The following is a 16,828-nucleotide window of genomic DNA, read 5'->3' as shown; positions in this document are numbered from 1 at the left end:
CTACTATAATACTGCCCCCTATGTACAGGAATATAACTACTATAATACTGCCCCCTATGTACAAGAATATAACTACTATAATACTGCCCCCTATGTACAGGAATATAACTACTATAATACTGCCCCCTATGTACAAGAATATAACTACTATAATACTGCCCCCTATGTACAGGAATATAACTACTATAATACTGCCCCCTATGTACAGGAATATAACTACTATAATACTTCCCCCTATGTACAAGAATATAACTACTATAATACTGCCCCCTATGTACAGGAATATAACTACTATAATACTGCCCCCTATGTACAGGAATATAACTACTATAATACTGCCCCCTATGTACAGGAATATAACTACTATAATACTGCCCCTATGTACAAGAATATAACTACTATAATACTGCCCCCTATGTACAGGAATATAACTACTATAATACTGCCCCTATGTACAAGAATATAACTACTATAATACTGCCCCCTATGTACAGGAATATAACTACTATAATACTGCCCCTATGTACAAGAATATAACTACTATAATACTGCCCCCTATGTACAGAAATATAACTACTATAATACTGCCCCCTATGTACAAGAATATAACTACTATAATACTGCCTCCTATGTACAAGAATATAACTACTATAATACTGCCCCCTATGTACAGGAATATAACTACTATAATACTGCCCCCTATGTACAAGAATATAACTACTATAATACTGCCCTCTATGTACAGGAATATAACTACTATTATACTGCCCCCTATGTACAAGAATATAACTACTATAATACTGCCCCCTATGTACAGGAATATAACTACTATAATACTGCCTCCTATGTACAGGAATATAACTACTATAATACTGCCCCCTATGTACAACAATATAACTACTATAATACTGCCCCCTATGTACAAGAATATAACTACTATAATACTGCCCCCTATGTACAGGAATATAACTACTATAATACTGCCCCCTATGTACAGGAATATAACTACTATAATACTGCCCCCTATGTACAGGAATATAACTACTATAATACTGCCCCCTATGTACAAGAATATAACTACTATAATACTGCCCCCTATGTACAGGAATATAACTACTATAATACTGCCCCCTATGTACAAGAATATAACTACTATAATACTGCCCCCTATGTACAAGAATATAACTACTATAATACTGCCCCCTATGTACAAGAATATAACTACTATAATACTGCCCCCTATGTACAAGAATATAACTACTATAATACTGCTCCCTATGTACAGGAATATAACTACTATAATACTGCCCCCTATGTACAAGAATATAACTACTATAATACTGCCTCCTATGTACAGGAATATAACTACTATAATACTGCCCCCTATGTACAGGAATATAACTACTATAATACTGCCCCCTATGTACAGGAATATAACTACTATAATACTGCCCCCTATGTACAAGAATATAACTACTATAATACTGCCACCTATGTACAAGAATATAACTACTATAATACTGCCCCCTATGTACAAGAATATAACTACTATAATACTGCCCCTATGTACAGGAATATAACTACTATAATACTGTCCCCTATGTATAGGAATATAACTACTATAATACTGCCCCCTATGTACAGGAATATAACTACTATAATACTGCCACCTATGTACAAGAATATAACTACTATAATACTGTCCCCTATGTACAGGAATATAACTACTATAATACTGCCCCCTATGTACAGGTATATAACTACTATAATACTGTCCCCTATGTACAGGAATATAACTACTATAATACTGCCCCCTATGTACAGGAATATAACTACTACAATACTGCCCCCTATGTACAAGAATATAACTACTACAATACTGCCCCCTATGTACAAGAATATAACTACTATAATACTGCCTCCTATGTACAGGAATATAACTACTATAATACTGCCTCCTATGTACAAGAATATAACTACTATAATACTGCCCCCTATGTACAAGAATATAACTACTATAATACTGCCCCCTATGTACAAGAATATAACTACTATAATACTGCCCCCTATGTACAAGAATATAACTACTATAATACTTCCCCCTATGTACAAGAATATAACTACTATAATACTGCCCCCTATGTACAGGAATATAACTACTATAATACTGCCCCATATGTACAGGAATATAACTACTATAATACTGCCCTCTATGTACAAGAATATAACTACTATAATACTGCCCCCTATGTACAGGAATATAACTACTATAATACTGCCCCCTATGTACAAGAATATAACTACTACAATACTGCCCCCTATGTACAGGAATATAGATACTATATTACTACCCGCTATGTACAAGAATATAACTACTATAATACTGCCTCCTATGTACAAGAATATAACTACTATAATACTGCCCCTATGTACAAGAATATAACTACTATAATACTGCCCCCTATGTACAAGAATATAACTACTATAATACTGCCCCTATGTACAAGAACATAACTACTATAATACTGCCCCCTATGTACAAGAATATAACTACTATAATACTGCCCCCTATGTACAAGAATATAACTACTATAATACTTCTCCCTATGTACAAGAATATAACTACTATAATACTGCCCCCTATGTACAAGAATATAACTACTATAATACTGCCCCCCTATGTACAGGAATATAACTACTATAATACTGCCCCCTATGTACAAGAATATAACTACTATAATACTGCCCCTATGTACAAGAATATAACTACTATAATACTGCCCCCTATGTACAAGAATATAACTACTATAATACTGCCTCCTATGTACAGGAATATAACTACTATAATACTGCCCCCTATGTACAAGAATGTAACTACTATAATACTGCCCCCTATGTACAGGTATATAACTACTATAATACTGTCCCCTATGTACAAGAATATAACTACGATAATACTGCCCCCTATGTACAGGAATATAACTACTATAATACTGCCCCCTATGTACAAGAATATAACTACGATAATACTGCCCCCTATGTACAAGAATATAACTACTATAATACTGCCTCCTATGTACAAGAATATAACTACTATAATACTGCCCCCTATGTACAAGAATATAACTACTATAATACTGCCTCCTAGTTCTAGTTTACCCACCCCTCCTGCTGCCCCCAGCTTTGTTTCCTCCTCTGCTGCCCCAGTTGTAGTGCCCCCCTGCAGCCCCCAGTTCTAGCCCCTTCCCGCCCCCAGTTTTGGTGTTTGTTCCCCCCCTTCCTGCCCCCAGTTTTGGTGTGCCCCGCTGCTGCTTCAAGTTGCAGTTTCTCCTCACTGAGCAGAGCAGCCTGTTCCGCAGAGTCTGTGTAGAGCAGAAGCTGGAGGGTCATGTGATGATGACATCACCACAGGTCCTCAAGCTTCCCCTGTATGCAGCAGCCGACAGGTCCTCAAGCAGTGAGTGCTTATTACACATGTTTTATTCTGTTTTTCTTCCCGGCAAAAACGCGATAGAGTCGCGACCCCTGTGTTTTGGTCGTTCGATCCCCCAGGTTGAGAACCGCTGCTCTAGAGCTGTCTGAGAAGGGTATCAGACGCTGCAGGCAGCACACGTTACAGAGGCAGCAGCAGATAGCGCCACATACTGTGCAGTGGCTGTGACCGATTACTGCAGGTCTGATTGCAATGATAAATAAACTGACCTGATCTAAAGGGGTTGGTCCTATGGAAGCGACATATTTCCCTGACCCACATAATAGGGGATAAATATGGCTTTTAGGACCCCAGGGATCAGGACCAGTGTCCATGCAGAGCTCCATTCACTAATGTGGGTAGCACTTCTGCCTTGCAGCGCTGGGGTCCTGGGTTCTAATCCCATCCAGGTCAACATCTGCAAAGATTTTGTATGTTCTCTCCGTGTTTGCGTGGGTTTCCTCCGGGTCCTCTGGTTTCCTCCCACACTCCAAAACATACTGTTAGGGTGATTAGATTGTGAGCCCCATTGGGGACAGGGACTGATTTGGCAAACTCTGTGCAGCGCTGCGTAATCTGTGTGCGCTATATACATAACAGAATTATTATTAGGTGGTCTCTAGCAATGTAGAGAGATCCCTCCTATCCTGTAGACAAGTTACTTTTGCAGAAAAATGCTTGAAAGGGAAATCAGTCGCCAGACGAAAAAGTCGCCTGTTGAACTACCCCCTCATGCAGGGTATGAAATACAATTTATAAAAATATAGAATTCCCCCTCATGTGAAATGTCACCCACTTAAATAGAAAAGAAAAAAAGTCAAGTGGAAATGAGTCATTTTACATGAGACGAGTCAAGTGTAGAGGCTGCAGGGGGATAGTCACTCCAGATGGCCTTGTGTACAGTTTTTATAGCACCAAGAAGAAATGTTGTGTCATCTCAGACTTCTGGTTCCTCGAGTAACAGAACTGGAAACGCAGGCAGTCAGACAGCTGGGAACGGGTTTGGCAACCAGAGCGCAGCTTTAATTTTATATTCTGCTGTGGAACAATAAAAGCAGAGTTCTAAATGGTCACCATGAGCAGCTAGAACAGTTTCTCTCAGACACTTGATAAACCTTCATCAGGATCTGTATCTGCAGCTCATAACCACAACCAAGTCTCCAGTTGCCTATTTAGCTAGTTCTTCTCATCACAGAAACATAAGATCTGAAAGACGAGATTCTTTCCTTCAATACGACACCGGTACCATGTTTCTAAGTGCTACAGAACCAAAGACGCAAGCATCTGGAGCGACACTACCGACAGCCTCTAAACTTGACTCATCTCAGATAAAATATGACTACTCTGCTCATTTTCATAGGCCTTGAGTAATATATAACAAGGTGAGATTTCATAGGGAATGTCATACCCTCTTTGTTTCAGTATTGCTGGTTTCTATAATTTTGAGTTGGTTGTTTGGAATTACCCTACCTAAGGGGGCTGCTAGTTTAATGGGGTAAAATCTGGTAACAGGTTCCCAATAAGTGACAGTATGGGTCAGTGTATGATGAGCAGGGGTTAGTGAGGGGTCCAGCCTCTAGGACCCCCACTCCTGGCCACCCTGTGTTACATTGTCTCTACAATGCAGGAGCTCCCACCTTGTACCCTAGAGGTCACCGCATATCACTTACCGGCGAGTGACCTACCTTCCCATAAACAGAACAGCTGACGACGGGATGAATTAAGAAAATCTTTATTCACAATACAACTGAATACACTTATATAGGCAGTTTATAAATATATAGAAGGGAAGGAAAGACGAGGAAGGGGGCGGGGAGGAGAAACCAAAAAAATAAAAGCATTTAAAAAAAAAAAAAAGTTTTCCAAAACTATTAGATAAATTAAAGATCTGATGGCCGATGTGGTGAACGTCAGTGCAATCTTATCCGTCTCTTCACACACACGCGCAGCTCCAGACATCACACATTAAAAAATAATCAGACTCCTCTGCTTAACCATTTCACGACTGCACTTAGGGGGAAACCTGGGGAGTTGATTGGTGAAAAAAAAAAAAAAAATTAGCCCATCCTAATGATGGGCGCCGCTGCCAACGCTGTGAGCATTTCCATGATGACCGGTTCTGTACATGCAGAGCTAATCTTAAAGCGAACGCTGCCCCTTTAAACACCACAGTGCCCATATAGAATCTATAATGTGATTAAACAACTTTACTGGGTTCAGAGCAGTTTTACCCTTCATCTACAGATTCAAATGCCTGCAACATGACTTGATAAAGATGCTCTACCAGCAGCCACCACCAGAGGGAGCCCAGCGAGCCTACTGCATACACTCTATACATTGACCTCCATTATGAATCAGTATTCACTGCACTCACTGGCTCCTCTAGTGGTGGCTGTAGGAAGAACAATTACCTGTTCAATTCAAACCTCTGCAGGGGGATATAAAAGCCTTCAACCCTGATAAAAGATAGAAAACTGACATGTTTTGACCTAAAAACAAGATGCCGAAGGAGACATTAAAGAAAAATTGTAATTTGGAAAATTCTACATCTTTGGTTCTGCAAGTCGCGGAAAAAAAAACTAGCTGAGAGATGAATTTGGAAAGGCGTGGCGGATGAGCTAGTGTTACAAAACAGTTAAACGAGTGTGCCCTGGCAGCTCAAGGGTTAACCAGAAATGTGTCAATTAAAAAAAAAAAAAAAAAATAGAACAGGGGGGTGGAAAAATTAGGGACGGGGAGGGGGGGGGGGGGGGGTCAACAGCTAAATAAAAACAGTACATGGGTGCATCCTTCCTGAAACAGCGCCACCACAGTACACATCTGGTATTGCAACGCAGGCCTAGAGAGAAAAGATGCAATACCGAAGCAGGGACAGATGTGGCGCACTTTGTGAAAGGTTTTTCAAACCCTGGACATCCCCTTTAAGGCTAAATCTAATCACATACAATAAAGGTCTTTAAAAAGGTGAAGGGGGAGGGGAATTTAAAAAACAAAAACTGAGGCCACAGAATCAGGACTTCCCCCTGGTACATGGTGGACGAGTAACAACGCAGCCAATAATGGCCAAGTGATCTTATATTACTACAGTCCCAGCAGGTCACAGGTCAGTCCATGCTCAGCGCAGGGACCTATGGGGTGAGGGGTAATCAATAGGAATGTGCCAACACAAAACAGGGGCAATGATTGCATATTAAACATTCAGCGATGCCGAAATCCGCATGATCCACCTAAAATATATTACTGCAAAATGCCAAGGGGGAGGGGCTGTCACCTACGACCAGTGCACAGAGCACCGCTTATCCGCTCGCTCTATAGGACATTCCCATCCGTCATGGTTGAGGGAATTAAAATCTTTAAAAAAAAAAAAAAAAAAAAAAAAAAAATCACCAGGAGCAGCCGCTGAGGACAGACAACTACACAGACATTACAGAGTTGGCCCTGAGTCGCTTGATGCCTCTGCTTCTGGAGAGCCATAGCGTCATCTCTGAGCAGCAGCAAAAGCCATCGGGTACAGTTTCAATTGCACAAAAAAGGGGGGAGGGGATTACAAAAAAAATTATTTAAGTTTGGAAATTTTGACTCTAAAGAACGAACAAAAAAAAAAAAATTTAAAAAATAAAATCAAAGAATAATCCTGTGCCTGGCTTTTGTCCTGGTCAGCTATTAACCCTTACACTGTGGCATTGTTGGGGCCCAGCAAACACTGCATATAATAAGACCCATCCGGAAGTGAAAGGGTTAAGAGAAGGATTCTGGGAGATTTTCGCTAGTGTCTTGAACGTCCACCTTCAAATGCATGATGCTCTTCATGGGCTGCAAGAGAAAGAGGGGGGGGGTCAATAAGAAGTTTGTACATCCTGTATTATACTCCATAACTGCACTCACTATTCTGCTGCTGGTGCAGTCACTGTGTACATACATGACATTACTTATCCTGTACTGATCCTGAGTTACATCCTGTATTATACTCCAGAGCTGCACTCACTATTCTGCTGCTGGTGCAGTCACTGTGTACATACATGACATTACTTATCCTGTACTGATCCTGAGTTACATCCTGTATTATACTCCAGAGCTGCACTCACTATTCTGCTGCTGGTGCAGTCACTGTACATACATGACATTACTTATCCTGTACTGATCCTGAGTTACATCCTGTATTATACGCCAGGATAAGTCATGTCATGTATGTACACACACATCTCTTATATTCTACCATATCTAGTATGGAGACTCTGCTAAAGTTTCAAGCAGGAGTCATTACCACATAGAAAGCCTAAATATAACACATCATTACTTGTCTATTAAGAAGATAATTACACCTCATGAAGAGGTGTGTCGTGTTTGGCCAGTGAGCAATGACAATAGTTATCTACCAGGGGGTGTAACAAACATTACCAGACTGTGAACACATCAACCAAGAAAGATGACCCTTCTATTATAGGACATACCATCACAGCACGCCACAAAGCAATGCCATTCTCAGTAGAATAGTGTGAGCAGATGCATCAGGGAATGCGTGCACACCTCAGCCTCCAAAATACCTCACCCTGTACCAAGGCATCACTATAATGATGGTGTAGAATTGCATGAGAGTCATCCGGTGGCTGGAGACTCTCTACTATGTGGTCTCCCATACACTACACAGGATAATCTGCTTCACAGCTCCTGCAGCTTCAGCAGGACCATACAGGACATTAGAGATGTGTGGAACAGGACTGAAGTGAAGACAGCACTTGGGGCAAGACAGAAACCTGGATTGATGTGGTGTATGGGAGCGCAGCGCTGATACTTACGTTTATAAAATACAGCTTTAAAAGACGTGTTTGGCAGAAGTTCATAGATCTTTTCTAGGACAGTCGCTTCACCCACAACCGAGGCGTTACCGTTCCAGACCTGGACAACATCTTCACGGTCACGTACACTCACACTGACACCAATCACTTCATCATCTGAGAAGACGGGAAGAGAGAAAAGTTATAAAACCGGAGCGTCCAGAGGATGAGCTACAATACAAGAGTCTATGGAGAAGCAGAGGGGGAGATACCTGCAGAGCAGCGATCTGTAAACTGTTCACCAATAGTAGCTAGCAATAATTCTTTCCATACGAGGGCCTGGAAGGGAGATAAGAAAAACAATATATTGTCACCACCAGACAGGTCTATGTCTGCATTAAGGATTGTACACAGTGCCCCATCTGCAGGTGGCATGTTATAGAGCAGGAGGAGCTGAGCAGATTGTACATAACGTTCCCAAACGCAGGCAGAATGTTATAAAGCAAGAGTAGCTGAGCAGATTGTATACAGTGTCCTATCTGCATGTAGCATGTTGTAGAGCTGAACAGTCAGCCTCATATAAACCCCTATTCTGCTAAAGAAGTTTTCCACTATCAGTGCAGGTCTGTACCGTGCTCTCTTTCGGGACCTTCATCTTCCATACTCCTCCTTTAGCGTTACTTTCTTCTTCCCTAAAGCACAAGATTAAAGAAAATCACTAGAGCCCTTTAAGTCAATGCCCCCCATTTAAGAACCACCGCTAGCAGCTCAGTCAGTACTTACCATAGTGGTTTTCGCTCGCCCCTCATTAAGTGGTAGCTACATCTTAGAGGTAGGTTCGTCACTGGGGGGATATTGTTATAGACACTCCAGAAACTCTGCAAAAAAATAAAAAAACAACGTCACATGCGCCCAGCAACTCTGTGGTTTCCCCAAAACTTTCATTGACAACTATTAACCCCTTAGGAAACTCGCCCACCCATCTAGGAGACTTCTCAAATCAGGGAACAGCATAAAGGGGCCTGGGATATATCTGGTGCCCACATAAGCTGAGTACAGTAGACCAGACATGTCATAACATACACCCCCCCCACCCCACGATCAGCCTTGGGGCACAACTTACCTGTATTGTGTGCACCGTATAGATTTTCTTCAGGTTGGATTCGCATTCTGCAGCCGTTGTGCCAGGGAGAGACCTGCAAGAAGAACACAACGTTACACATGCTGCAGCAAGACCCCACTCACTGATGCAGGACCCCCACAAGATAGAGACCAATCAGGGGTTCACACATTATTAAGTGAATTAACCTTTGACCCTAAAATAGTGGCTACCTATGGAGAAAGAGGGGTCATTGTGTTCCTTAAAGGGGTTACAAGTCACTCAGACCCCAATTCCTCCATCCCCTATGCTAGTAATCTCTGGGTGTCTAGATGGATGAACCCCCAGGAATCAAGTATCTACAATGGGCCGACACCGAGACAGGAGACAACTGGGGCCGGCACAGCGATCAATCATAAAGGGATTACTTTCTCTTTAAATCAGATGATCCGCAGCATACAAGGAAGTTGGATCATCAACAAAACTCCTGTAATTACGCTAGAGAAGACGTCAGCATCCTGTAGCCCGGTGAGACTACAACTCTCAACATGCAGACACGTTCAGCTGTACACAGAGCCCTTAAACTTTGGTGCAGGCCATGCTGGGAGTTGTAGTGCTGACTGCAGCTGACCCAGTACCACCTTGAAGCCAATGAGCGTGACAATGGATCATGTAAACAGGACTTGGTGTTTACATGCAGACATTTCGCAAGTCGCAGTAAGAAGAAGTCGTGCCGGGTTATGAACCAGAAAGCTAAAAATAGCCGTCATGCAAGTTTTCCATAAAAATAGAAAGAGATCCGGTCTGCGAGCTAAGAGACGAGTCATGGTGGCTGCGGCCTGCTGCCGGGTTATTAGCTATCGCAGGATAGTGAGACTCTGGACACTGGGTCAGAACCAAAGAAGACCCTTGAGGCATATCCAATCATGTAAGATGTAAAGAGGAATGGTACAACTTGTAGAAAGGAAACCTTCAGGGGGAACAGGAACTGAGGGAGAGCCTCAACAGATATCTGGTTAAATACAGCAATGACTCAGAGCTGAGGCGACTGCAGAGAGCACAGCAGTGTGAGGACACACCTGAAGTGCACTTAGAGAAGCTACAATCCTTGAATACAAATGCATACTTCACAGTCCTGCTTCTACTAACATACAAAACAATAGCCGCCATGATCATATGTCTATTCAAGGACAATACATAAAATTGGCAGCAGGGAGTAAAGAGCACAGCAGTGTGAGGACACACCCTCGGTGCATTTGGAGCTGATACAATCCATATATCATAGTCTTGCTGCTTCTAATACCACATTAGTATGATTACACATCTGTCCAGGACCAATGCTATGATTACACATCTCTCCAGGACCATTACTGAACACGTGCTGCACAGAGCACAGCAGGGCGAGGACCTGCCCTCTGGAATGCAAATCCACAGCTCACAGTCCTGCTGCTCCCAACATACACATAGCTATGATTAGTAGGATGAGGACTTAAAATAGGATTTATATCCTAGGGTCATGTGAGGACATGACCTCACACTGCTGCGCTCTCAGCTTTATGAACTGATCTCGACCACAGCCCCTCCCTTCTTCAAGTGACTACTGCTACATAACTTATTCAGGACATCACCTTACACTGGCTGCAGCACTGCAGGGTCACACCTGCTGACAGGTTCCTTCAATTATGTAAAGAGTAGTCAGTGGTGGCAGCATTGGGTGAGAACACGGGCAATGGATGGGGTTTTGATGGCACCAGGTAAATGCCCACTATGGATGTTGTACTGTCACAAGAAACATTTCATGTTCAGGAGCTCCATGAAGGACATGAAAGACCAATATAGAGCAAAGAGTCCAGCGCAGAGGAGGCCGCCAGGAATGTGTCGCTCCAAAACAAGGTCATCGAGTAAAGAAACAAGGTCACCTGGCCTGGACAGGGCCCTCACCTCCACTGTCTCCCTAGTTATTTCCTCCGAAATGGACTTGGTACAATATAATTATGTTTGTGACTGCGCCCTTTGCCACAGTTGCACCACAGGGTCATAGCCAATTCATCGCAAGTATAAATCGGTGCAGTTCCATCCTCTAGAAGTCTTCCGTGCAGGTGAGACCTCATAGCAGCCGGTCTCCTTCCACCAGCATTGAGCCAAATGAGAACTAGAGGGGAACACTGCTCCACACAAGCCATAAAGTACAGGTATAGTGTGAGCCCTCATGTACCCAGCACCAGAGATCGCATTCACTCCGGTACAACCCTCTATGATGCCTGTAAAGACAGTTTTACTCCGATATGGATAAATCCGTGGGACTTTCCTCCCCTCTTCCTCTGAGCCGTGGTGCCAGTCGTGTATCGATGAGACGCTCTGCAGAGGCCAGGACCATCTATCCTGCTGATAACAGCAGCGAAGCAGACGGTGCCCTGGAGGGGTCATTCTCGGCTGGGTGACTGATCCCTATACTCCCTCCTCGCCATGTACATGACCTATGCTGTGCCCGCAGGACAGACAGTGGTAACAGGTAATCAGAATCTGCTCCTCCATGATTTAGTGTGGTAGCAGCCATTTATTTTTTATTTATTATATCATTGTGTCCTCCTGCTCCTTAGAAGGGGTTAATAGACATGCAGAAAAGATGTGATGGCATCCTCCTCCTACAGAGATCATGGTCATCAGTGATCACTTATATGTGAACAGCAGGGTGTGTATATGTATATAGTTAAAAAAATAAAAATAAAACCTCAAGTATAGAAAGAAAAAAGTAAATAATAAGGTCCTCTCAACCCAAAAAAGAAAAAAAAAAAAAACATGCAAGTTTATAGAACACAGCAAGCGGTTCAGCCATAGTCTGATCTGGAGAGGTTAAATGCACGAAGCAAGCTTTACTAGAATTGCCCCATTTGGCTGTTTAAACACAGAAAAACACATATTTACATCTCATACGTCTAGGAGTTAACTATAGATGCATTACGTAAAATATACTCCTCCTTTGCTAAAAATGCTCCTCAAAATTGGTAAGAGGGGTATTATTACCCTACTGGAAAACTGTTAGTGGGACCTCTGCACAGCACTGTATATCCTGGGGGGGGTCATCTAAGGTAAACGCACCAATCCTAGGGCTGGGAAGTCCAGCAGGGGGAATGTACAGGCAGTCCCCGAGTTATGTACAAGATACATTCTAAGGTTCGTTCTTAAGTTGAATTTGTATGCAAGTTGGAACATGTATATTTAGTATGTGACTGATACAACAGGCCTCTCACACTAGTAATAGTCCTGTGTATGGACCGTAATAGGAGCAGAAACCCACCCGTAAGGTCCCTATTCAATGCAGAGATAATATGGATATGCAAATTATCCAGCAAGTGCACCAAGGTGCAGGGCTTACACACCAGACACCCAGGACACAGACAGAATACAGCGAGTACAGACTGCACTTCTGGTAGTCTGTAAATAGAAGGTACACTGGGCTCCGCCTCTCTTGCACTTGCAAACAGATTTGCATATCGTTATAATAGCGGATTATGCCTGCTGCTACATGGGGAGTTCTTAGTCCGAAACACTACCCGACTCCTTTATCAACCATTTACTTTGTAAGGGGCATCTTAGCCTTAAACAGGTCGGCCACTCTTATAAATAAATCGCCCATGTGCCTTTGCTGCCTTGTAAATAATCTCAGACAGTTCATCAGGCGATTCAGCAGTCCTGCTTCTTACTTTAGTGCTGTGTTCACACTGATTCTTTGTTTACATATCTGAGCTGTACTGAATAGGAGGAGCTGCAGCAGGAGAGTTAAGACTCATCCTACTCCCTTCCTTCCTGGCTGTCCGAGACGGACTAAGAACAGCATGGTGAGCACAGGGAAAGGCTGAGGCTCTCAGAGGTATAGGTCCATATACATGTCTAATGGAAGAGATGTATTGAGAAGTTGCCAACACATTCCAGACCATCAATCACTCAGAATGCAGGGTCTGCATTCCCTAATGGGCCAGGAATATTTTGGGGACTTTCCCATTTATATCATATAACAGGGGAGTAGAATATGGGCAGCTTCTCACGCTGCGGTAGTGCATGGTGTCTGCGGTTTCTGTGCTGAAGGGGATCCCGAGCCATGGGGGCTTAGCCTGCCAGTACGAGCGCTGAGGGGGTTCTGGGTCTTTGTCCCTGCTTGTGCCGTGTTGCCGCTCCTAATATTGTAGGGACCCCCCTAAACCAATGTTCCCGTGAAGTGGAAAATGTAACAAAAACCTCGAGTTGGGTTTATTAAGTAGCTACATGCAGACCCTCAGGAGAGTCCACAACTGCTCCAGGGAAAGGTTTCGGATTATATTAGCGGCCCCCAATGTACTGACACTCCCCGGAATCAGGGGACACTTGCCATAGATCAAGATCACAAAAACAAATGTATGTCATCACAAATACCTGATCATTAGTGGTCCCTTACCATCAGACGTCCAGCGAGCAAAATGTTAGAGGTTCTACAACCCGTTTGAGTTCTCCCCAATCCAAAAAGGCTGAGCCTCCCAACCCCCTACAATCACAAGAATAGGCCCCAGCGATCAGGAGAACAGGACTCCCGTCAGGTCCGGCACGTTCTGCCATTTCAAGACAATGGAAATGTTGGAAAATTGCAGAGCACAACGCTCAGGTATCTCTGTTTCTCCCATTCACCGTCTATGGTAATGCCAGAGATAACCAAGCGCTGTGCACTACAATTTCCAACATGTCCGACAAGACGAACATTAAAACGCTAGAGAACTGGAACCTTGTTTTTGGTAGAAGCCCCCGTAGTTTAATCCTCATCTATCAGAATGTTATTCCCTATCCTGTGGATAGGGGGATAACACTCAATGTTAGTACAACCCCTATAAAAACACCATCAAGGACACTGCTAACGGAAGATGGGGGACTCCAAAGCTTAAAAAACTTGACTAATTTCTACCAAAACCAGCGACGCATCTGAGTACGGTGTGTGCTGGTACTGTCGCTCTGTTGAATAGAAGTGAATGGAGCTGCAATACCAAGCACTCTCCATGGTCAGTTGTGGCGCTGTTTTTGGGAGATGGGAGCCAATGTTTTCCAACCTCCAGACAACCCCTTTAACTACTACCTACATTATTTAGAGGAAATCTACCATCAAAATCAGCAGGATAAACCAGGGACACTAACATGTATGTTCATGAGCCTGGAGGGCTCCCCTAGCCCCTCTGTGATCTGGCTGTCTGCCCCCCTGCTGCTGCAGAACTTGTATTGTGAGATTACAGCAGGAAGTGAGGTCCCAGAGGGGCTAGGGGAGCCCTCCAGGCTCATCAGCATAATTTTTTAAGTTGATATTAGAAGAAGGAAAGAGGCTGTGGATGATACATAGAAGCAGATTCCCACAGTCACGGTGCCTGGATCTATGAGTAATGTCCCTGGATCTATGAGTAAGTGTCCCTGGTGGAATTTTATGGTAAAATTGCTTTTTCGTTAGACCCCCAATATAATTCTGTATAAAGAAATCGCCGACGACCTCCCGACCCCCGGGGGGACAATACATTTCCTACAATATGAGGGGGCGATCATTTACATGGATAATGGGGAGCCCCCCCGGGGCCATGCATAGAGGGGAGCGGCCGCCATACACACAGCTGAGGGGTCCCGGGGGGGGGACACGGAGGACTCGGTCCCCGGTGATGGAGGCGCCCCGCACCCTCCCGCCGCCGTTACCTGTCCAGCCAGAAGGTCCAGGGCGAGTTGAGCGGGATGCCCTCACTGTCCGCCTCCTGCGGCAGCTCCAGCTCGCTCAGCTCGGTCCGGTGATGGTTGAGGTGCAGCTGCTCGTCGTTCTCCGCCTTGAGCTGCCGCCGGTCCGGACCTGCGGGGAGCGCCATCTTCCTGTGGACGCGCCGCTGAAGCTCCGCCCCCGCCAGCATCGTCATTTACCGCGCATGCGCCGCTGCTGACTCACTGCCTCCTTCTGTCTCTCACACACAGTCACTGCACCTGACGGCCCCGCCGGCTATAGCAACCCCCGAGCGCGTGACGTCAGCGGCCGCGCCAGGATTGGTAGACCGCTGAGCCCCCTTCGCGCGACGATTGGACGCGGTCCCCTTGACGTTAGTGCCGCTGATTGGCTCTCACTTAATAATCTAATCCAAGGTTTTAGATTTTTGCCTGAGATAAAGATGGCGCCAGGGGAATCATCCATAATGATAAATCACAGGGGGATCCGGCGTTATGTCACAAGTAGACACCAAAATATTCACCACATCCCATAGAAATACAGGGACTTCTGTAAATAAAATAGATAAATATTATATGTGTGATTCATACCATAGACTTAGGGCCCTACATCTCCCAAATGGTACAGTCCATACATTGCAGAAAATGAGGAATTTCAAAGCCCCGCCCACCTGCACTGACCAATCACAGCGCAATATTCCCAACGTAACGCATGACCATTGGCTATTGTAGGTCATGTGTAGTTACCGCAACGTTTGGACTGTACCTTAAAATTAATTTTGGGGAGCCTGATCACAGGAATGTGGTTCCTGTTCAGTTCTGTGACCTAATTTTTAAATTTTACACTTCCAGAAATGTTTGTGGAAACCCCCTTTAAGGGAACGACCACACAGGACATCCCTGCGGTGGGTTATCTTTTACATCTAGTGTAACAAAAAACAGCAGCGCAGTGATATACGCCCTCTGCAGATCACCCAAACACCTGATCGCGTTCCCATCAAGACCCTGGGACTGACGCGCTTCATCCTGCGGGAATGTGACCAATCTACAATATTCGGGGAAGGGATCCCGAGCTTGGGACATGATGTGTGGGGGGAGGGTGTGTACAGGGACCTTCTTATTTACCATTTCCACTATGACGCGCAATTAGGCGACTTTGAGGAACCCTAAAGGTCGGCGCTTCCGAAATAGTTTCACACAATTTATTCACACATTTATTATCGCCTCTTTGGTGTTGAAAAAGGAACAAACCACTGGTGTGTGACTTCATATGGCCACAAAGGGAGGATTTGTCACAGCTTGTAAGCCTTAAAATTGGCGTACAAGCCATGATCTAGTCCCGATTCCCCGCTATTCTGCCCCTTATGCCACTAGGGTGGGGAGAGGGTGCTGTCGGGCCATAAAGTGTGGACCAAGCCTGCGCAGTAGCTACAGCCTCCGCCAACTTAGTCTATGTCAGCTTCACCCTGCACCTAGTTAATTGAGCCCACGCTGCCAAATATCTATCAGAAGGCAGGAGTCTATTGATAGATCCGGTGGGGGTCAGGGGTTAAGGTTTGGATTATTTATTAGTACATGTTGTGTCGGCCTATGATACATCCCCCCAAGAGTTATAACTTTCTTGCCAGAGATAGCACTAAAAGTGAGTGACTCCTATTCCCCTCCTAGAATGAATTGAAGCGAGGAGGGAACGTGCACAGAATTTATGACACATATTAGAAGCTGTGCTGGGATAAGGCAGCATCAAGACCCAATGCCCCCCAAAATTAT

General features: G+C 44.2%; 1 protein-coding gene across 1 annotated transcript; it reads right to left on the bottom strand.

Annotated features, from left to right (window-relative positions):
- Window positions 1-5,188: 5,188 nt before the first annotated feature.
- On the bottom strand, window positions 5,189-15,321 carry EIF4E3 (eukaryotic translation initiation factor 4E family member 3). Its single transcript, XM_072127719.1, has 7 exons — window positions 15,044-15,321; window positions 9,371-9,443; window positions 9,031-9,125; window positions 8,879-8,939; window positions 8,520-8,586; window positions 8,269-8,424; window positions 5,189-7,285 (listed from the first exon to the last, which is right to left on the bottom strand). Exons 1-7 carry the CDS (start codon window positions 15,253-15,255, stop codon window positions 7,239-7,241), a joined length of 711 nt encoding a protein of 236 aa, XP_071983820.1. The 5' UTR covers window positions 15,256-15,321; the 3' UTR covers window positions 5,189-7,238.
- Between the last annotated feature and the right edge of the window lie 1,507 nt (window positions 15,322-16,828).

This window comes from Engystomops pustulosus, chromosome 10, assembly GCF_040894005.1.
Source record: "Engystomops pustulosus chromosome 10, aEngPut4.maternal, whole genome shotgun sequence".
Taxonomy (NCBI): domain Eukaryota; kingdom Metazoa; phylum Chordata; class Amphibia; order Anura; family Leptodactylidae; genus Engystomops; species Engystomops pustulosus.
The sequence above is the reverse complement of the archived record's forward strand: the minus strand, read 5'-3'. Positions and strand labels throughout refer to the sequence as shown.

Coding starts and splice junctions, on each gene's coding strand:
- EIF4E3 (XM_072127719.1), bottom strand. CDS start 15,255: ATGACGATGCTGGCGGGGGCGGAGCTTCAGCGGCGCGTCCACAGGAAG. Junction 8,940..9,030: donor GGCGAGCGAAAACCACTATG/GTAAGTACTGAC, acceptor CTTGTGCTTTAG/GGAAGAAGAAAGTAACGCTA. Junction 7,286..8,268: donor TAAAGCTGTATTTTATAAAC/GTAAGTATCAGC, acceptor TTTCTCTTGCAG/CCCATGAAGAGCATCATGCA.